Raw genomic sequence first — 23,103 nt, 5'->3', positions numbered from 1 at the left:
GCTGGTGAGACCAGTGAAGAAAGAAAGACTTGCATTTATATAGCGCCTTTCACCACCGCCGGACGTCCCAAAGTACTTTACAGCCAATAAAGTAGTTTTGCAGTGTAGTCACTGTTGTAATGTAGGAAATGCGGCAGTCAGTTAGCGCACAGCAAGCTCCCACAAACAGCACTGTGATAATGACCAGATAATCTATCATTTTTTATGTTGATTGAGGGATAAACATTGGCTCGGACACTGGGGATAATTCCCCTGCTCTTTCCCACATTACAACAGTGACTACTTCATTGTAGTACTTCATTGGCTGTAAAGCACTTTAGGATATCTGGTGGCACTATATAAATGCAAGTCTTTCTTTCCTGAAATAATGCCATGGGATCTTTTACATCCACCTGAGAGAGCAAACAGGGCCTCAATTTAACATCTCATCCGAAAGACGGCACCTCCGACAGTGCACTGCACTGGAGTGTCAGCCTGGATTTTTGTGCTCAAGTCTCTGGAGTGGGACTTTTGCAGTGTAGTCACTGTTGTAATGTAGGAAATATGGCACAAAGCTGGGTGGGCGTGTGTGCTGTGAGGAGGATGTCATGAAACTCCAGTATGATTTGGACAGGTTGGGTGATTGGGCAGAAACATGGCAAATGCAGTATAATGTGGATAAATGTGAGGTTATCCACTTTGGTGGCAAAAACAGGAAGGCAGATTATTATTTGAATGGCAATAGATTGGGAGAAGGTGAAGTGCAAAGAGACCTGGGTGTTCTTGTGCACCAGTCGCTGAAGGTAAGCATGCAGGTGCAGCAGGCGGTTAAGAAGGCAAATGGTATGTTGGCCTTCGTAGCGAGAGGGTTTGAGTATAGGAACAAGGGTGTCTTACTGCAGTTGTACAGGGCCTTGGTGAGACCGCACCTTGAGTACTGTGTGCAGTTTTGGTCACCTTACCTGAGGAAGGATGTTCTTGCCATGGAGGGAGTGCAGCGAAGATTCACCACGCTGATACCTGGGATGGCAGGAATGACGTACGAGGAGAGATTGTGTCAATTGGGCTTGTACTCACTGGAGTTTAGAAGATTGAGAGGGGATCTCATCGAAACCTATAAAATTCTGTCAGGTCTGGACAGACTAGATGCAGAAAGGGTGTTTCTGATGGCCGGGGAGTCCAGAACCAGGGGTCATAGTCTAAGGATAAGGGGTAAGCCATTTAGGACTGAAATGAGGAGGAATTTCTTCACCCAGAGAGTGGTGAACCTGTGGAATTCTCTGCCACAGAGGGCGGTGGAGGCCAGTTCATTAAATATATTCAAGAAAGAGTTAGATATATTTCTTGAGGCTAAAGGGATCAAGGGATATGGGGAGAAGGCAGGGACAGGGTACTGAATTTGGATGATCAGCCATGATCTCATTGAATGGCGGAGCAGGCTCGAAGGGCCGAATGGCCTACTCCTGCTCCTATCTTCTATGTTTCTATGACTATGAACCCACAATTTTCTGACTCAGAGGTGAGAGTGCTACCCACTGAGCCACTGGCTGATACTAAAGAGCAAGCAGTTCTGACAAATGGTCATCGACCTGAAACGTTAACTCTGTTTCTCTCTTCACAGATGCTGCCTGACCTGCTGAGTATTTCCAGCATTTTCTGTTTTTATTAAAGAAACGAGGGAGTGATTGCTGACGGGAAGAATGTTGGGTCGTCCTGCGCATGCGCACCTCCCTGGTGGCTGAGGTGAAACACCGACTCGCCCCCACCTGAGCCGCTCACGCGTACCAGATGTTGCGGCTCCGCATGGTCGCCCGATGTTCCAACCACGGGGTTTTGTGTGCTGAGCATGCATGTTGCGGACCGCTCGGGACAGGCGATTGTAGAGCAGGAGGGAGAGCGCGGGGGCCATGAGCACATGCGCGGGACTCAGTCAACAGAGTGGTTTCTGGAGCGAGCGGACTTGTGGGTATTGTAGCCGCCATTACTGCTGATCCTTTCAACCAACCTGTGCAGCAGCTGGGGCCTGAAAATCAGCTTCACTGCCCCTAGGTTCGGAAAGGGGAAAATTAAACAACAGTTTGCCTCTGATCCTTTTCTGATCTCAATTTACAGGGTTATAGAAGTGGAGCAGTTACAGGTGGGAAGCTCAGACCAAACATCACGTCAAGATCTGACAGAGTCGCTGGATTCATCAGGACCTGAATATCATCGGCGTTGCACATGGAAGGAGAGAGCAGTGATCGCAGCGATGTCAAACCGCACACGTGTTCAGTGTGTGGACGCGGATTCAGCCGATCGCCTGACCTGGTGAGACACTTGCACCGTCACACCGGGGAGAAACCGGGTAAAGGTGGGGACGGTGGGAAGGGCTTCAGTTCCCCGTCTGCGTTGGAAGTTCAACGGCGCAGTCACAGCAGGGACAGTCTGTTCACCTGCTCCGTGTGTGGAAAGGGATTTGTTTGTTCATCCCACCTGCAAAGATACCAGGGAGTTCACACTGAGGAGAGACCATTTCAATGTTCTGACTGTGGGAAGAGCTTTAAAAGTGCTCAGTATCTGAAGGGACACCAGCTTGTTCACACTGATGAGAGACCATTTCAATGTTCTGACTGTGGGAAGAGCTTTAAAAGCCCCCAGGAGCTAAAGGGACACTGGCTCCTACACACTGGGGAGAGGCCGTTCACCTGCTGCGTGTGTGGGAAGGGATTCATTCATTCATGCCACCTGCTGGTACATCAGCGAGTTCACACTGGGGAGAGACCCTTTAAATGTTCTGACTGTGGGAAGAGCTTTAAAAGGTCTGGGGAGCTCAAGCTACACCAACACCTACACACTGGGGAGAGGCCGTTCACCTGCTCCGTGTGTGGGAAGGGATTCACTCATTCATCCAACCTGCTGGTACACCAGCGAGTTCACACTGGGGAGAGTACGTTCACCTGCTCCGTGTGTGGGAAGGGATTCACTCAGTCATCCAAGCTGCTGACCCATCAGCGAGTTCACACTGATGAGAGGCCCTTTAAATGTTCTGAATGTGGGATGAGCTTTAAAAGCTCCGGGGAGCTCAAGCAACACCAACATTTACACACTGGGGAGAGGCTGTTCACCTGCTCCGTGTGCGCGAAGGGATTCACTCGGCCCTCCAGCCTGCTGGTACACCAGCGAGTTCACACTGGGGAGAGACTCTTTCAATGTTCTGACTGTGGGAATAGCTTTAAAAGCTCGGGGAAGCTGAAGGGACACCAGCGAGTTCACACTGACGAGAGGCCCTTTAAATGTTCTGAGTGTGAGAAGAGTTTTAAAAGCTCCAGGGAGCTCAAGCAACACCAACACCTACACACTGGGGAGAGGCCGTTCACCTGCTCCGTGTGTGGGAAGGGATTCGCTCGGTCATCCAACCTGCTGGGACATCAGCGAGTTCACACTGACGAGAGGCCCTTTAAATGTTCTGACTGTGGGAAGAGCTTTAAAAGCTCTAACATCCTTAAGGGACATCAGCGAGTTCACACTGGGGAGAGGCCGTTCACCTGCTCCGTGTGTGGGAAGGGATTCGCTCAGTCATCCAACCTGCTGGTACATCAGCGAGTTCACACTGACGAGAGGCCCTTTAAATGTTCTGTGTGGGAAGAGCTTTAAAAGCTCTAACATCCTTAAGGGACACCAGCGACTTCACACTGATCATAGAATCTAACAGCACAGAAGGAGGTGATTCGGCCCATCGTGTCTTTGAAAGAGCTGTCCAATTTAGTCCCACACCCCAGCTTTATCCCCAGAACTCTGCAAACTAGTCCTCTTCAAGGACTCATCCAATTACTGTTTGAAAGTTCCTGTGGAACCTGATTCCAGCATCCTTTCAGATGGTGCGTTCCAGATCTGAACAACCCTCTGTATGAAAACAATTCTCCTCATTTCACCTATAGTTCTTTTAGCAACTATTTTAAATCTGTGACCTTTGGTTACCGACCCACTTGCCAGAGTGAACAGTTTCTCCCTACTTGCTCGATCAAAACCCCTCATCATTTTGAACACCTCTATTAGGTCTCCTCTTAACCTTCTCTGCTCTAAGGGGAACAATCCCAGCTTCTCCAGTCTCTCCACATAACTGAAGTCCCTCATCCCTGGTACCATCCTGGTCAACCCCCTCTGCACCCTCTCCAAGGCCTTGACATCCTTCCTAAAGTGTGGTGCCCAGAACTGTACACAAGACTCCAGCTGAGGCCAAAACCCTGCAGCTGTACAAAACCCTGGTTAGACCACAGCTGGAGCACTGTGAGCAGTTCTGGGCATCACACCTTAGGAAGGATATATTGGCCTTGGAGGGAGTGCAGCGTAGGTTTACCAGAATGATACCTGGACTTCAAGGGTTAAGTTACGAGGAGGGATTACACAAATTAGGGTTGTATTCCCTGGAATTTAGAAAGTTAAGGGGTGATCTGATCGAAGTTTTCAGGATATTAAGGGGAACAGATAGGGTAGATAGAGAGAAACTATTTCCGCTGGTTGGGGACTCTAGGACTGGGGGCATAGTCTAAAAATTAGAGCCAGACCTTTCAGGAGTGAAATTAGGAAACACTTCTACACACAAAGGGTGGTAGAGGTTTGGAACTCTCTTCCGCAAACAGCAATTGATGCGAGATCAATTGCTAATTTTCAATCTGAGATTGATAGGTTTTTGTTAACCAAAGGTATTAAGGGATATGGGCCAAAGGCGGGTGTATGGAGTTAGGTCGCAGATCAGCCATGATCTCTGTAGTGTATGTGCCTTTAAGAGCCCCAGGTGTACTGTAATGCCGGTAATGGCCACTCGGGCTATATAAGCCTGTATATTGTGTTGTATCAGTTAGTTCCCCTCCAGACTTTGTTTAGTAAACACCTATGAAACCAACTCCTGTCTTCAGTGTCTCTATCAACACACAGACACAACAGTGGCGACGAATTGGAAATGGACTTACCTGCAATTCAGCAGCACCTCAAGGACATCGATTCCTCTGGTGTCCAAAGTTGAAGAAAAATCAAGAAAAAGCTGTGGTTTCACCAGCTAGCCAAGCTGGTGGCAGGTACTGCAATAATCCTTCCTGGGCGTCGGGCTGGGGCTCCAGTGGCTGGCTCTACAGCTAGGCCAAGCAGCGAAAGCGGAGGCAAGCAGTAACAGATGGGGAGGGAGCACTCGGGAGACGGCCGGCGCTGCAAGCAGGTCGGCGTTCAGACCTAGAGAGAGAGTCCGGCGGGAACGAGTCTCCAACTGTAAATAAATGAATAAAAAGAACGGAAACCGCGGGAAACAGTGTTGTCATCGGCGGCAGCGGCGGGGAAGCGCGGGAAGCGCCATATCTTTTCTGCAGAAAAGAAAGAAAAGCGCGGGAAGCGCCATTTTATTTCTAGGATGCCTAAGTCTGGCAATATTGATGCTTTTGATAACGAGATAGAGGATTGGACCACATATGTGGAAAGAGTGGAGGTATATTGCACCGCAAATGGAATAGAAGATGAAAAAAAAGCTTCAGTACTGCTAAATCTAATGGGCGCAAAGACATACGGGCTGTTACGAAATTTAATCACTCCAGCCAAACCAAAGGACAAGAATTTCAAAGAAATTGTTGATACCCTGCAGGAGCACTTAAACCCAACACCGCTGCTGATAGCGGAACGATTCAAATTCTTCAAGAGAAATCAACACAAGAATGAAAGTAACGCTGATTACCTCACCGAATTAAGAAAGCTATCAAAACACTGCCAATTCGGGGCAGGACTAGCAGATTGTCTTCGAGACAAATTCGTCTGCGGTCTTTTAAGTGAAGGAACACAGAAAAGGCTGCTTTCTGAAAAAGATTTAACACTGGACAAGGCTTTCAGTATGGCTGTATCATACGAAGCAGCCGCAAGAGGAGCTGCAGAGATACAACAAAAGACACAGGACTTCGGCACCCATGAAATGACACAGGGTTTCGAGAGATGTTATCGCTGCGGCAGATCCACCCATGACCAGAGGGACTGCTGGTTCAAGGACAAAGCATGCAGGCAATGCGGAAAGATTGGACACATTGCACAGGTATGCCGATCTGGACAAAAAAAATCCACAGACAGGAAACAAAAAATCAATAAAGAAAAGTACAGAAAGGTACAAATGATGACGGACAGTAGCTCCGAAGACCAGAAGAGCGATAGCGACTCCGAAAACAAGAGACTAAGCTGTCTCAAATTACATAATGTAGTTGCCAAAGATGATTACCAGACCATTTGGCAGACCCTCACGATAGCAGGGTCCCCAGTTAAAATGGAGCTAGATACAGGATCAGCTCTGACCATCATAAATCGACGGGATTACAAGCGGCTATTTCCGCATATACCTTTAAAAGACACATCCATTATCTTGAAAACATATACGGGGCAGAAAGTATACCCCAAAGGAAAAATAAGGGTGCCTGTTGTATACAACGGCAAGGAAATACAAAAGTTGTATTTATACATTCTACAAGATGGTGGTCCACCGCTGTTGGGACGTGAATGGATCAGGAAAATACGTTTAGACTGGCACTCCATTCAGGCACTGACGGTGACCAGTAAGAAAAAAAATGATGATGACGTCATACCTGAACGATTAAAAGACATCTTGGCCAACGCCAAAGAAGTGTTTCAAGAGAAACTAGGAACCTTGAAAGGCATCACCGCCTCAATAAAAGTGGAAGATGCAGCAATTCCCAGGTTTTTTAAGGCAAGACCGGTGCCATACGCAATTCGTCCAGCAGTCGAGGCAGAGCTGGAGAATTTGGAAAAGGCAGGCGTATTATCCTGAATAATGATAAATCTGAAGAACAGAGAAAAATTCGCATCTGTGGAGACTTCAAGGTGACTGTAAACCCGGTCCTTCACACGGTACAGTATCCTCTTCCGAGGATAGAAGATATTTTCGCCTCACTATCCGGAGGGAAATGTTTCACCAAAATTGACTTGGCACAGGCATATCTACAGATGGAGGTTGAAGAGGCCTCTAAAAAATATCTCACGATAAATACACACAAAGGTCTGTACCAGTACAATCGACTGGTTTTCGGAGTAGCATCCGCTCCAGCTATCTGGCAAAGAGCTATGGAGCAAGTCCTCCAAGGGATTCCGGGGACTCAATGCTACCTAGACGACATCCTTGTAACAGGAGAAAACGACAACGAGCACCTTGCCAATTTGGAGCAGGTGCTCACTAGGCTGAGAGAACGGGGCCTACGAGCAAATCGCCCCAAGTGCGAATTTTTCCAAAATCAAATATCATATTGTGGCCACATAATTAATAAGGAAGGGTTGCATAAGTCACCTGAAAAAATTGAAGCTGTCATAAAAGCCCCAGCACCTGAACATGTTTCACAATTAAGGTCGTTCCTGAGATTAATAAATTACTATCATAAATTTTTACCGAACTTATCAACTCTTCTACACCCTCTTAATGAACTGCTACAAACAGGAGTAATTTGGAAATGGAGCAAAGACTGTAAACGTGCCTTCCATAAATGCAAAGACTTAATCACGTCCAAAGAAGTTTTGGCTCATTACAACCCATCACTGCCAATCAGACTGGCGTGCGATGCATCCCCTTATGGCGTAGGAGCAGTATTATCGCATAAATTCCCTGATGGCTCGGAACGGCCGATAGCTTTTGCGTCACACTCATTGAACTCAGCTGAGCGTAACTATGCCCAAATCGACAGGGAAGCACTCAGCCTGGTATGGGGAGTGAAGAAATTCAACCATTACCTACACGGACAAAAATTTACCTTGTTGACTGACCATCAACCCCTCATCTCCATATTCAAACCTAAAAAGGGTGTTCCCATTATGACAGCGCAAAGGCTACAGAGGTGGTCTCTTTTTCTAGGGGCACACCAATACAACATAGAATACAAAGGATCCAAACAGCATGGGAATGCTGACGGGTTATCGCGCCTATCGTTGCCAATGGTAGAAGAAGCACCTACCATAGACCCAGTGGAGATTTTCCACTCTACCATAGTCGAATGTCTACCAGTAACAAATTCTGCCATTGAAAGGGAAACTAGAAATGACCCGACTCTCTCATGAGTCTACGATTTAACAGTGAAGGGATGGCCAGCACATGGCGAACCACTGTTGCCAGCATTCTCGCAAAGAAGAGAACAGCTGTCAGTGTGCCGAGGAACCTTGATGTGTGGACCCAGAGTGGTGATTCCACCCAAACTCCAGGATAAAGTTCTAAAGGAGCTTCACGAGGGGCATCTGGGTGGAGTGAAAATGAATAACGTAGCCAGGGTGTTTGTATGGTGGCCAGGTATCGATGGAGACATCGAAGAAATGACCAAGAGCTGCCTAGGATGCCAGAAGGTCCAAAACGCTCCACCCCAAGCCCCTCTACATCCATTGGAGTGGCCCTCATCGCCCTGGCAAAGGGTACACATCGACTTTGCTGGTCCATTTATGGACTCAATGTTCTTAATCGTGGTTGATGCACACTCCAAGTGGCCGGAGGTAATAAAGATGTCCTCCACCACCACGGAAAAAACCATCACAGTATTAAGGACCATATTTGCCTGAAATGGGCTGCCGGAACAGATCTGTTCTGATAATGGACCGCAATTTGTGTCCGAAGAATTCAGGAAGTTCTTAAAAAACAATGGGGTTAAGCACTACACGTCCGCCCCATACCATCCTGCCACCAATGGATTGGCTGAAAGGTTTGTCCAGACCTTCAAGAAGGCCATAAAGGCCATGGGTAATGAAGACATAAAACTTCAGCACAAGGTGGATAACTTCTTGTTCGCATACAGGAATGCAACACATATGGTTACAAACCAAACTCCTGCCATGATGTTCTTCAATAGAAGCCTAAGATGCCGGCTGGATTTGATCAAGCCCAACATCAGAAGGGACGTGGAGAACCGGCAATTTCAAGGCATGAATGAAAGGCCAACTAGAACCTTCCAGATAGGTCAACAAGTTTTGGCCCGGGACTACCGTACCGAGAAATGGCAGCCTGGAACTATCTGCACACGACTAGGACCACTGATGTATACCGTGGACATCGGAGAAAGCATAATAAGGCGCCATGCTGACCAAATCATAGAGTCATCCGAAAAGGGACAACCTACACCACAACTCTATACGCCGAACGATGAAGTAGAGATACCCATATCTACCTCCGATCCGGTGATACTGGAACCCGATGAACCCGACACTGGCATGCAAGCCGAATCAGCCTTGCCAAAAGAACCTACTACACCACCAGAAACTATTACACCACCGAGGCGTTATCCGGACCGAGTCAGGAAGCCTCCAGAGAGACTGACTTATAATTAATTAACTGCAGCAATGTGTAGATTATTTTTCTTGTAACATGTAATTAATAATTAGTTAAAATATTATGTACTGGTTGGCTAAAAGGGGAGGAATTGTAGTGTATGTGCCTTTAAGAGCCCCAGGTGTACTGTAATGCCGGTAATGGCCACTCGGGCTATTTAAGCCTGTATATTGTGTTGTATCAGTTAGTTCCCCTCCAGACTTTGTTTAGTAAACACCTATGAAACCAACTCCTGTCTTCAGTGTCTCTATCAACACACAGACACAACAATCTCGTTGAATGGCAGAACAGGCTCAAGGGGCTGAATGGCCTCCTCCTGTCTTATGTTCCTAACTAGTGATTTGTAAAGGTTTAGTGTAACTTCCTTGTTTTTGTATTCAATGGTGTGGAGATGCCGGAGTTGGACTGGGGTGGAGAAATGTAAGAAGTCACACAACACCAGGTTGTAGTCCAACAGTTTTATTTGAAATCACAAGCTTTCGGAGCGCTGCTCCTTTGTCAGGTGAAGTGGAGATGTGCTGCCTTCCTTTAGGAATTTATGTTAGTTTTCCAGTTAATTCAGGGGTTTGAGTAATTTGGGTCGATTTCCATTGTGTGCCACCACCTAGTGGATATTTGGTACCTAGCAAGTGCAGTAAAGTGCAGTAAAGCACAGTAAAGTGCAGTAAAGTAAACTACTGTATATCACAGACCTGCAGCCACACATGGTCTGGGAAGTTATAAGAACATAAGAACATAAGAAATAGGAGCAGGAGTAGGCCAATCGGCCCCTCGAGCCTGCTCCACCATTCAATAAGATCATGGCTGATCTGATCCTAACCTCAAATCTTCTATCACTCTCCATCCACCCGAACCCATGTGATCTCCCGGGAGAGGCGAAAAACCAGATAAAAAACCCAATGGCCAATTTGGGAGAAAAAAATCTGGGAAATTCCTCTCCGACCCATCTAGGCGATCGAAATTCATCCAGGAGATCACTCTGTCCCTATATTTTCTACAGTACTTACCTTCCGTAAAGGCGATCTCCACCCCAGCCAAGAACAGGAATAAAACCATCTCCTGAAATCTAACACAGGATTAGAACACAGTAGGAGCAGAATCAGGCTACACGGCCCCTGGGCCCACTCCACTACCCACAGGGCCATGACCATTCCGAACCTAGACTCATGTCCAATTTCCTGCCCGCTCCCCGTAACCCTTAATTCCCTTTACTTCTAGGAAACTATCTATTTCTGTTTTAAATTTATTTAATGATTGTGGTGATTATTTCCTATGTTTAATAAGAAGTATTGTGATTGGTGAATGTGGTGGTTGTTCTCTGTCTTAGTTAGAAGTATTGTAATTGGTTGTTTGTTTCTACCTTGAGATATATGCTGTAAACTCATTGGTAGTGGATGTCAGATGATTTGTGGTGGCCATCTTAAATTCAGCTCTCTCCAGTCATGGTTGGAGATTGGTGTTGAAAGATGTGCTACTGGATTTTTAAAGTTAATAAAGCCTAGATTAGAAAGGCAAATCTATTCTTTATTTCAATTTATTAACTTTTTATCAGAATGGAGCGATATCTTCAACCGGAACGAGTCAATGCTGACCCTAATTCTGCAGGAGTGGATGATAAATGGAAACATTGGTATTGTACATTTACAAACTTTTTGGGTGTGTTGGAACAAGAGTCTCTGAATAAGCTGAATATGCTGATCAACTACATTGCTCCGGATGTGTATAAGTATATTTTGGACTGTAAAACTTACGAATTAGCTATTTCTACATTGGAGAAGATTTTTGTTAAACCAAAGAATGAGGTATTTGCACGTTACCTTCTATCTGCCCGTAGGCAGCAGGTGGGAGAATCTTTGGATACTTATTTACAAGCACTTCGGCACCTTAGTGCTAACTGTAATTATAAAGCCGTGACGGCCAAAGAATATAAGGAAGAATCGGTACGGGATGCTTTTATTAATGGACTACTGTCTAGATCAATTCGTCAGCGGTTGTTAGAAAATAAGACTTTGGATCTCAAGAGTGCTTTTGAGCAAGCTTCTACATTGGATATGGCTCAGAGAAGTTCGGATTCTTATGCCCTTTCTAATCGGCCTGCGACTGTGGTTTCGGCAGTTCCGGACGAAAAGGAATTAGGTGGACTTAATGGGAGTGGTTTACTAGATTCTGAAACAGCTTCTACTTCGGCGGCTGTTGCCTCTAGGATTCAGAAGTGTTATTTTTGTGGGAACATCCAGCATCCTCGTTTGAAGTGTCCTGCCCGGGAGGCTGTGTGTAGTAAATGCAGCAAGAGAGGTCATTATGCACGTGTTTGTAAATCATTAGGTTCAATTACCTCCTCTTCTGCGACTATTCAACCTGTAGAGAGGGCGTTTATTGCATCAATTTCTGCTGCATTTGCTCATGGCCTAAACAAAGCTATAGTTATGGCCCAAGTTAATGGGTTAGAAGTGAAGGCTCTCATAGATACGGGCAGTACCGAGAGTTTTATAAGTCTTCAGTTTGCGAAGGAAAAGTGTTTGAACATCTTGCCTGTTACTTATCAGGTGTGTATGGCTCAGACGACCCTTACTTCACAAGTAGCTGGTTGTTGCCTTGTGAAATTGATTCTTCTAGGTAATACGTATACTGATATACGCCTATCTGTTTTGCCTAATCTTTGTGCGGATATTTTGATTGGTCATGATGTGCTTAAATTACACGAGTCTCTCAGTCTTTCGTTTGGAGGGACTAAGCCACCCTTATCCATTTGTGGATTAACTTCTTTATCCATTTCTCCATTATCACTTTTTTCCAATTTGATGCCGGATTGTAAGCCAATTGCTACCAAGTCAAGAAGGTATAGCAGTCAGGATAGAGAATTTATTAATTCTGAAGTCCAACGTCTTTTATTGGAAGGAATCATTGAACCTAGTTGTTCGCCTTGGTGGGCTCAGGTAGTTGTCACCACTAACGAGAGACATAAGAAACGAATGGTGATAGACTACTCTCAAACTATTAATAGGTATACTCAATTAGATGCGTACCCTTTGCCTAAGATTGATGAGCTTATCAACAAAGTATCTCAGTATAAGTTTTTAGCACTATTGATTTAAAGAGTGCTTATCATCAGATTCCTATTGATAAGAGGGATCAACCATATACAGCCTTTGAGGCTGGTGGAAAGCTGTATCAGTTTTGCCGAATACCATTTGGTGTTACTAATGGTGTTGCTTGTTTTCAACGGGCAATGGATGCTTTTATAAGTGATAACTCTCTCTCTGACACCTTTTCATATTTAGATGATATCACGGTGTGTGGTAAATCAAGGGTGGAGCATGATTCTAATTTAGAAAGATTCCTTCAAGCTGCGGAAAAAGTTGGTTTAACTTTTAATAAAGAGAAGTGTATCTTTTCGACCACTGAGGTAAATCTACTGGGGTATATTATCTCGGGAAATAAGATTAAACCAGATCCAGAACATCTGCGACCATTGATCGATTTACCTTATCCTACTAATTCTAAGGCTTTGCAACGAGTTGTTGGACTGTTTTCTTACTATTCTAATTGGATTGCAAACTTTTCGCAGAAGATCCGGCCCCTTATTCGGGTTACGACATATCCTCTATCATGGGAGGCCAGGACATGTTTTGATAAATTTAAAAAGGATATCCTAGGAGCAGTTGTGCATTCTATTGATGAGCAGGTTCCCTTTGTGATTGAGACGGATGCTTCTGATTTTGCAATTGGGGCTACTCTGAACCAAAATGGAAGACCTGTGGCCTTTTTCTCACGTACTTTGAACAATAGTGAAAAAAGACATTATTCAATAGAGAAAGAGGCATATGCAATAGTAGAAGCACTGCGTAAATGGAGACATTATTTATCGGGGCGACATTTCACGTTGGTAACCGATCAAAAATCTGTGTCCTTTATGTTTGATGTTAAACATTTTGGAAAGATCAAAAATGATAAAATAATGAGGTGGAGGATTGAGTTGGCATGTTACCATTTTGATATAGTTTATCGTCCGGGGAAGGATAATGTTGCTGCTGATGCACTGTCCAGGGCTTATTGTTCTGTGATTCACGGAGATACGCTTATTAATCTTCACAATGCCTTATGTCATCCTGGGGTTACGAGGATGATACACTTCGTACGCAGTAAGAATTTGCCCTTTTCAGTTGAAGACGTCAAGCGGATGACTTCATCATGTTCTATCTGTGCTCGGTGTAAACCGAATTTCTTTAAGCCTCAACGAGCTCATCTTATAAAGGCTACTTCTCCTTTTGAACGTCTAAGCGTTGATTTTAAGGGGCCTCTTCCTTCAACGACTCAAAATCAATACATATTTACTGTTGTGGATGAGTTTTCAAGGTTTCCTTTTGCTTTTCCTTGCGCAGATGTATCAGCTGCTACAGTTATCAAATGTCTGACTCAACTTTTTGTCATCTTTGGGATGCCTGCGTATATCCATTCAGATCAGGGAAGTTCTTTTATGTCTTCCCAGTTGAAGGAATACTAGTGGAACTACCCCGTATAACCCCCAGGGTAATGGACAGTGCAAACGATACAATGGGGTGATCTGGAAGGCAGTTATGTTGGCTTTGACATCCCGGAACCTTAAGAATACAGAGTGGGAAATGGTACTGCCTGATGCCCTGCATTCCATTAGATCATTGCTTTCAACGGCTACTAATGTGACCCCCCATGAAAGGCTCTTTAATTACCCGCGGAGATCTACTGCGGGATATTCGGTACCTTCATGGCTTACTATGCAGGGACCTGTGCTGCTTCGACGCCATGTTAGATTGTCAAAATATGATCCTTTAGTGGAGGAGGTGGAGCTGTTGGAGGCAAATTCCCAATATGCTCATATTCGATTCCAAGATGGGAAAGAAAGTACTGTTTCAATTAAAGACTTGGCTCCTTGTGGTGGCCAGCCCTCTTCCAAGGATACTAATAGTCATGATTCAGATAATGTGGATGTTGTTATAGATACTACGAATATTTCCAATCCTATTGCAGATAATTATACTTCTATTAGTCAGCCTTTGATGGATGTTCATGACTGTCCTAGTTTACTTCCTGATGGGACTTCCAATCCGGAAACCGTTGATAATCGGGATATGGATAACCTTCCTGCAGAAGATACTTCGGTGTCTCCGGGTGTGGGAGGGCAAGGAATTTCACCAAGGTTAAGAAGGTTGACACGAACAAGATATCCGGTCGACCGATTGAAAATGGACTTTTAAACTGATAGTAATGTTTTAAAATTGTTGAAATATTATATTTGTATTTTAGTTGTAAATAAATTAATTATAAATTGTAAAGGTTATTTAGGTTGGAGCATGTTTTAAAAGGAGCGGTGAATGTGGTGATTATTTCCTATGTTTAATAAGAAGTATTGTGATTGGTGAATGTGGTGGTTGTTCTCTGTGTTAGTAAGAAGTATTGTAATTGGTTGTTTGTTTCTACCTTGAGATATATGCTGTAAACTCATTGGTAGTGGATGTCAGGTGATTTGTGGTGGCCATCTTAAATTCAGTTCTCTCCAGTCATGGTTGGAGACTGGTGTTGAAAGATGTGCTACTGGATTTTTAAAGTTAATAAAGCCTAGATTAGAAAGGCAAATCTATTCTTTATTTCAATGATGTAGCTTCCACAGCTTTACATAGATACATAGAAGATAGGAGCAGGAGTAGGCCATTCGGCCCTTCGTGCCTGCTCCGCCATTTAATGAGATCATGGCTGATCCTTTAATTCAGTATCCCGTCCCCGCCTTCTCTCCGTAACCCTTAACCCCTTTTGCCCGTAGAAATATATCTAATTCCCTCTTAAATATATTTAATGAGCTGGCGTACACTGCCCTCTGTGGCAATGAGTTCCACAGGTTCACCACTCTCTGAGTGAAGAAATTCCCCCTCATTTCTGTCCTAAATGGTTTAGCCCTTATCCTTAAATTATGTCCTCTAGTTCTGTTTTCACCCGCCAAGGGAAACATTCCTTCTGCATCCAGTCTGTCTAGACCTGTCAGAATTTTATACACTTCTATGAGGTCCCCTCTCAATCTTCTAAACTCCAGTGTGTACATCCCTAAACTACATAGTCTCTCCTCATAGGTCATTCCCGCCATTCCTGGTATCAGCCTGGTGAATCGCCGCTGCACCCCCTCCATGGCAAGAACATCCTTCCTCAGATGAGGCGACCAAAACTGTACACAGTACTCGAGGTGTGGTCTCACCAGTGCCCTGTACAGCTGCAGCAAGGTATCCCTGTTCCTGTATTCTAACCCTTTTGCTATGAAGGCCAGCATACCGTTTGCCTTCTTGACCGCCTGTTGCACCTGCATGCTCGCCTTCAGTGACTGGTGTACAAGAACACCCAGGTCTCTCTGTACTTCCCCCTCTCCCAATCTATTGCCATTTAAATAATAATTTGCCCTCCCGTTCCTGCACCCAAGGTGGATAACTTCGCACTTGTCCACATTATAGTGCATCTGCCATTTATCCGCCCAATCGCCCAGTCTGTCCAAATCGCTCTGGAGCTTCCTGGTCTCTTCCTCTGAGCCCACCCCACCTCCTAGTTTAGTGTCGTCTGCAAATTTGGAAATGCTGCATCCGACTCCCTGATCCAGGTCATTAATGTAAATTGTGAACAGCTGGGGGCCCAGGACAGATCCCTGTGGTACCCCACTTGTTACTGCCTGCCATTCAGAAAATGAGCCGTTTATTCCAACTCTCTGTTTTCTATCTGACAGCCAGTTCCCTATCCACGCCAAAACTTTCCCCTTTATCCCATGAGCCTCAATTTTCCATGCTAATCTTTTATGTGGGACCTTATCGAAGGCCTTTTGGAAGTCCAGGTACACCACATCTACTGGCTCTCCCCCATCTATTCTACCAGTTACTCCCTCAAAAAATTCCAATAGATTAGTCAAGCACGATTTACCCTTTGTAAATCCATGTTGACTCTGTCCTATCCTGTCCCCATTTGCTAAGTGCTCCGCTATTTCATCCTTAATGATGGACTCCAGCATTTTGCCCACAACTGATGTAAGGCTTACAGGTCTGTAATTACCTGCTTTTTCCCTACCCCCCTTTTTGAATAGTGGGGTAACGTTAGCTACCCTCCAATCCATCGGCACTGTTCCCGAGTCTAATGAATTCTGAAAAATCATCCTTAGTGCATCCGCTATCTCTAGGGCCACCTCCTTCAGTACCCTAGGATGCATGTTATCAGGCCCTGGGGATTTGTCCACCTTCAATCCCTTTAGCTTCCTTAACACCATATCCTTAGAGATATTGATTTGCGTCAGTTCCTCCTTTGCCAATGTCCCTATTTTTCCCGATATCCCAGGGAGGTTTTTTGTGTCTTCCTTCGTAAAGACTGACCCAAAGTATGCATTTAGTTGATCTGCCATTTCCTTATTTCCCATTATATATTCCCCCGTATCTGACTGCAATGGACCAACTTTGGTTTTCACCAGTCTTTTCCTTTTGATATATTTATAAAAGCTTTTGGAGTTAGTTTTTATATTTTCCGCCAGCTTGTGGGGCAGCAAATTCCACAAACCTACCACCCTCTGAGTGAAGAAGTTTCTCATCTCAGTTTTGAAAGAGCAGCCCCTTATTCTAAGATTATGCCCCCTAGTTCTAGTTTCACCCATCATTGGGAACATCCTCACCGCATCCACCCGATCAAGCCCCTTCACAATCTTATATGTTTCAATAAGATCGCCTCTCATTCTTCTGAACTCCAATGAGTAGAGTCCCAATCTACTCAACCTCTCCTCATATGACCACCCCCTCATCCCCGGGATTAACCGAGTGAACCTTCTTTGTACTGACTCGAGAGCAAGTATGTCTTTTCTTAAGTATGGACACCAAAACTGTATGCAGTATTCCAGGTGCGGTCTCACCAATACCTTGTACAACTGCAGCAATACCTCCCTGTTTTTATATTCCATCCCCCTAGCAATAAAAGCCAACATTCCATTGGCCTTCTTGATCACTTGCTGCACCTGCATACTAACTTTTTGAGTTTCGTGCACCAGGACCCCCAGATCCCTTTGTATTCTTGTCACGCTCCAGCCTTGGACACTATTTGTCTGTAAGGACTTGAGAATATTATAGATGATTAGTGTACACTATATTTTGCAGAAAATGTTTAGTTTGTAACTTTTCTCTGTAAGCAAACTGACACAGCTAGCCGTGAAGTGCTCGCTCTCTGTCTAGCTGGTTAACTTGTAGCTGTATTTTGATGCACAGGGCTAATTTAAAGAGAATGCCTTTCAGTTTGCTAAATGTATATTCACAGTAAGCTGTGTTTCCACGTGTTTTGGTAAGTTACATGCCACATGTACTGTGTTGCTCAGGCTTACCTAAATTTGTGTATGCATATCAGTTATGTGCTTGTGTACTAATGTGTGCTTCCATTTCTGTATTGTATTTCAGTTTCACAATAAGAATCTTTCAGTAAAGTTTACAAGAAAAGTCAAGCCTTGTGATTTTTATGGGAAGATATCAAGTTGTTAGCTACCTGTCTAGCTCTGCATAGGAATGCGCTGCAAGGGCAGAATAGGAGAGATGCATAAAGACACAGCTTATATAGTCAGAGAATAATGCCAGATGATTACAGGTAATCTTTCTAACTGCCATTTATCACACCTCGGCAGAGAGATAATCACAGTGATCAAAGGTGTGAATGGTGTGAACAGGTCAGTCAGGAAAACATTACATCAAAGAACAATGAGGTGGGGTCACAAGGGGTCAAATGTTGCAGATGCTGGGGTCTGTATGAAAAACAAAAAACAGACAAAAAACTTTTTTTTTTGCTGGAAATCACAGCAGGTCCGGCCGCATCTGTGTAGAGAGAACAAGCCAACGACAACTCGACTCTGGGTGACCCTACGTCAGGTGGGGTTACATGTAGCGTGACATGAACCCAAGATCGTGGTTGAGGCCGTCCTCATGAGTGTGGAACTTGGCTATCAGTTTCTGCTCGATGATTTTGCATTGTCGTGTGTCTCGAAGGCCGCCTTGGAGAATGCTTACCCGAAGATCGGAGGTTGAATGTCCTTGACTGCTGAAGTGTTCCCCGACTGGGAGGGAACACTCCTGCCTGGCGATTGTTGCGCGGTGTCCGTTCATCCGTTGTCGCAGTGTCTGCATGGTCTCGCCGATGTACCATGCTCCGGGGCATCCTTTCTCCAGTCCCTTGTTCAGGGCCCAGGGCCCGGGGAGGCTGTGGCCCTTTATTCCCCGCATTGGACACAAGGCTCTTTGTCTCACAACACACTGGCTCAGGTTTTAATAGAGACTTTTTAAATTCATCCAGAAAAGCAGATAAATCTCGTGGAACAAAATATTTAATATTTGGGAGTAAAAATACTGTTATTTTTCCTCTGTGGAATTTGTTAGTTTCCGACAATAACAACGATTTGTATTTATAGAACGTATTTAATGTAGTAAAATGTCCCAACATGCTTCACGGGAGCGTTACTAAACAAAATTTGACACCAGGTACAAACCAAGCATATTCCCATAAGGAGGAAAGATGGGGCGACCAAAGCTCAAGCTCCCTGGATGACAAAGGACGTAGACGTTAGAATAAAACAGAAAAAGGAGGTTTACGACAAATGTCAGGTACAGAATGCAGTCAAGAACCAGGAGAATAGAGAGAGTGGGGGGATATTGAAAAAGGATATATGAAAGAAAGACTTGCATTTATATAGCGCCTTTCACAACCACCGGACATCTCAAAGCTCTTTACAGCCAATGAAGTACTTTTGAAGTGGAGTCATTGTTGTAATGTGGGAAACACAGCAGCCAATTTGTGCTCAGCAAGCTCCCACAAACAGCATTGTGATAATAACCAGGTAATCTGTTTTTGTTATGTTGGTTGAGGGATAAATATTGGCCAGGACACCGGGGATAACTCCCCTACTCTTCTTCAAAAGAGTGCCATGGGATCTTTTACATCCACCTGAGAGAGCAGACGGGGCCTCAGTTTAAAGTCTCATCAGAAACAGTGCAGCACTCCCTCAGCAGTGCACTGGAGTGTCAGCCTAGCTTTATGTGCTCAAGTCCCTGGAGTGGGACTAGAACCCACAACCTTCTGACTCAGAGAGCAAGTGTGCTACCCACTTTTTTTTATTTTTTTTATTAATATACTTTACTGAACATTAAGAACATTTACCACATCGTGATCATTACATCGTATGATACAAATCAATTCCACCACCCTACACAGCCATTCCGCCACCACATTTTAACATCAAAACCTGAAGTTTAATTTGTCACCTGCAACATATATTAATCGATTGTGCTTTAAAAATTGGTTGTAAAATACCGTCCTTAAATTCCTTTCTGAATAAAACATCCACAGAGCCTTATAATGGTCTTTTAGCTTATATTTAAAATACTCTTTTAGATTGATTCTCCGCCCCTTAAAAAACAGAGCATTCCTTCTTTGCACAATCACGAATCTAGCCAAACTGAACATTAAATTAATTGCCGCTCCGCTAGATTCTGGCAGACTCTCCAGCAATCCCCATCTCAAAATTGAGTCCCACGGGATTCCCCTTCTTGCCGTTCGGTCCCCACCCAGCAAAAAAGCTTCACACAACTGTCGAACATAGTACTTAAAGTCATTTAACTGCGGACATAACACCAGTAAATGGGACAGAGTCTCATCCTGTGTCCCACACATTGGGCAAGTTGCCGCCTCCACACGTCCAATCTTGCACAAGACCATCATGGTAAAAATCCGGTTGTGAGCCAATTTGAAATCCAGCTCAATCCATTCTGGGCATTTAAAATTCGCCCACACTCCTTTCCAAATCCTGTTAAAGTCCAGCAGTGGGTATATACTCTGCCAAAACTCCTGACCAGCAGGTGTCTTGAATCTCCATTCTCTAAATACCTCATAGAAATCTCGAGTATTACAGTTGTCAAATTGGACTAACTCTCCTCCTTTCTCCAGTACGAAGCTTGGAAAAGCAGGACGCATTTTACTTCCTTTGGAGATTTCCGCATTTATTTCTTCCATCCAATCCTGTGGCATTGCCCTCACAATCTTCTCATACATGATTCCTATTGCTTTTCCTTCTACCTCCTGATCCTCCTCCCACACCATGTCCCTCACAATCGCTTCCGGCAACCAACCTGGAATCACCTCGTATAATACATCTTTCACCGATATAATCCCAGCTTTTATAAAAGCTTGATTAAATAAAACCTCTCCTTCGATGTTGACCCACCTGTTCAAAAATAAGGGCTGCTCTAAAAATTCCTCAGCCCCCTTGGGCATAAACCGCACACTTTTTAAAAATTGAGCCCAAGTCTCTACAACCCCCTTATAAAATCTAGGGAGGAGCTTAATCGATTTCAAAAACATATTATTGTATTCCATATACAATATCCCCTGCCCTCCTATCCCACTTTGTTTTAAAAAATGCTCAAAACAACTCTTCCAAAAACTTGAATTTGACTTCTGAAGAAATCTCTTCACCCATTTGATTCTAAAGGATTTTTTCTTCAAATCAATATCTGGGAAGTTGAGTCCTCCCTGATTTCTCCGTCCAATGATGGTATTGTAGGCCACCAAGGCTGGTTTCCCTTCCCATAAAAACCTCACACAAGCCTCTCGGATGGACTTTTCTGCCCACTCAGGAATATCCTCCACCGTCAATAAGTACCATAGCTTAGACAGCAGGAGAGCAGACACCACTGTCGCTCTTCCTTGCACTTTCAACCACCTTCTTTCCCATCTTCCCAAAATCTTTTTAATTTTCATAACCTTCGGTTCCCAATTTAATCGATCCACTTCATCCCTGTCTTTCTTGCACCCCATATGCACCCCCAGCACTTCCACAACCTCCACCGCCTTAAAGGGACATTCCCCCAACCATTCCCCCCTTCCCCTCCCTGCAACCAGGCATTGGGACTTACTATAATTCACTCTGGCACCTGAAGCTCTACAATATTCCTCCACTACCTCCATAGCTTTTCTCACTGACTCCCCATTTCTCAATGTTAGGGTTGTGTCATCTGCATATTGGTGTATCACCGAAACCAGCCCGGAATTGGGTACCACAATCCCACCTACTCCTTGTTTCTTTCGCATCATGTAACCTAATGGTTCTGCTACCAATGTGTACAGCAGTGGGGACAGGGGACAACCCTGCCTCACCGATCTCTGTATCGGAAAATACTTGGATAAAAAACCATTACATTTAACACAGCTAAATATGTTTGAATAAAAAATCCTTATCCACTGAATGAAATTTTCCTTGAAACCAAATGCTTCCAAAACCTTCAATAAAAACTCATGAGAGACCCTATCAAAGGCTTTCTCTTGATCTATCTTTAATACATAAGCCTCTCTCCCACTCTCTTCCATGAGTTCTATCGCATCTCGGATTGAGACCACAGAATCCGCAATGTCCCGGCCTATGACTCCATAGGACTGAGAGGGCCAAACTATCCCCGGTAACACCTCCTTCAAACGGTTTGCCATAACCCTCGCCAAGATCTTATAATCCACATTTAATAGTGTGATGGGCCTCCAATTCTTCAGATCCCGTCTATCCCCTTTATTTTTATAAGCTAAGCTTATGATACCTCTCCTCATAGATGGGGCCAGGCCTCCCTCAATTTCAATTTCCTTAAAAACTCCTAAGAGCAATGGACTTAAAATCTCAAAAAATTCCTTATAAAATTCTGCACTTAGTCCACCGGACCCTGGGCTTTTCCCCCCCTTCATTCCACTTATTGCTACTTTTATTTCCGCTAATCCTACTTCTTTATCACACATGCCTCTCTCATCCTCCTTCAAACCCTTTTCAATAAAAGCAGTAACCCTCTCCATCTCCAAATTGGAAATGTCTTCTTTTGTATATAGCTCTTGATAAAAGCTGCTAGCTGCCTCCAAAATCTCCCCACTTTCATGAATAATCCTCTCCCCCACCTTCAATTCCTCAATTAACGATAATCTCTGTCGCCGCTTCTCTTGCTCTAGAAAATATCCAGTGCATCTTTCGCCCTCCAATACATCTCTAGCCTTTGCACGGAGAATGGCCCCCTTGCATTTTTCTGCTTGCAGTAATTCCCATTCTTCCTTTAGCACCCGTAACTTAGTCTCAGCTCCCTTATCCCCTCCATCCACTGCTTTACAGACATCCATAAACCTTTTGTTTAAATTCTCTTCTCGATACCGGTTAGCTGCCGCCCTCTTTTTCCCATAGCGCACCGAAATTTTTTTAACCTCGTATTTAAAATTGTCCCACCAAACTCTTCTTTCTTTCAAGAACAAAAGTTCCCTCTGAGCATTCCTTATTATATTTAAAATCCCTTCTTTATAAGCACTTTCCTTCAGGTATTTATTGTTTAAAATCCACACCCCTGAACCGATCTTAACTCTGCTGTTCCTAATTCTAAGAACCAAAGCCGAGTGATCACTAAAAAATACTTTTTTATAATAAATCTCCATCACCTCCGAACTTAACCCTTCCCGCATTAACACAAAATCTATTCAGCTCTGTTTTAAAACCTCACCCACCCAACCTGCTCTGGAGAACTCCCTTTTTATGGGGTTCCGGTCCCTCCATAAGTCTCTCAAATTTAAATTTGCCATCATTTTTGTAATCATCCCTCTGGAGTTATCCTCTTTAAAAGTCATCTGGGCTGAAATGTCCATCCAAGATAAAAATACATTAAAATCCTCCACAATACAAGGATTTTCCACCTCTGCCACTTTAGTGAATAACCCCCGAAAAAACTCGCGACGCTTCCCATGGTCGTTCGGTGCATAGATATTAAAAAGAT

The 23,103-nt window shown here is 44.3% G+C and overlaps 1 protein-coding gene across 1 annotated transcript in view; it reads left to right on the top strand.

Moving 5' to 3' along the window:
* The first annotated feature begins 1,745 nt into the window (after positions 1-1,745).
* The window catches only part of LOC147105439 (uncharacterized), a 38,999-nt gene continuing 17,641 nt past the window's right edge, over positions 1,746-23,103 (top strand). The window contains exon 1 of the mRNA XM_086009811.1: positions 1,746-2,286. Coding sequence (XP_085865937.1) covers positions 2,228-2,286 — 59 coding nt within the window. The 5' untranslated portion in view covers positions 1,746-2,227. The remainder of the gene's footprint in view (positions 2,287-23,103) is intronic.

The sequence above is a fragment of the Somniosus microcephalus genome, chromosome 17, assembly GCF_052327205.1.
Source record: "Somniosus microcephalus isolate GS21.2 chromosome 17, FLI_Smic_1.0, whole genome shotgun sequence".
Classification (NCBI taxonomy): domain Eukaryota; kingdom Metazoa; phylum Chordata; class Chondrichthyes; order Squaliformes; family Somniosidae; genus Somniosus; species Somniosus microcephalus.
Note: the sequence above shows the minus strand (reverse complement) of the source record. Positions and strands in the feature narration are given on the sequence as shown.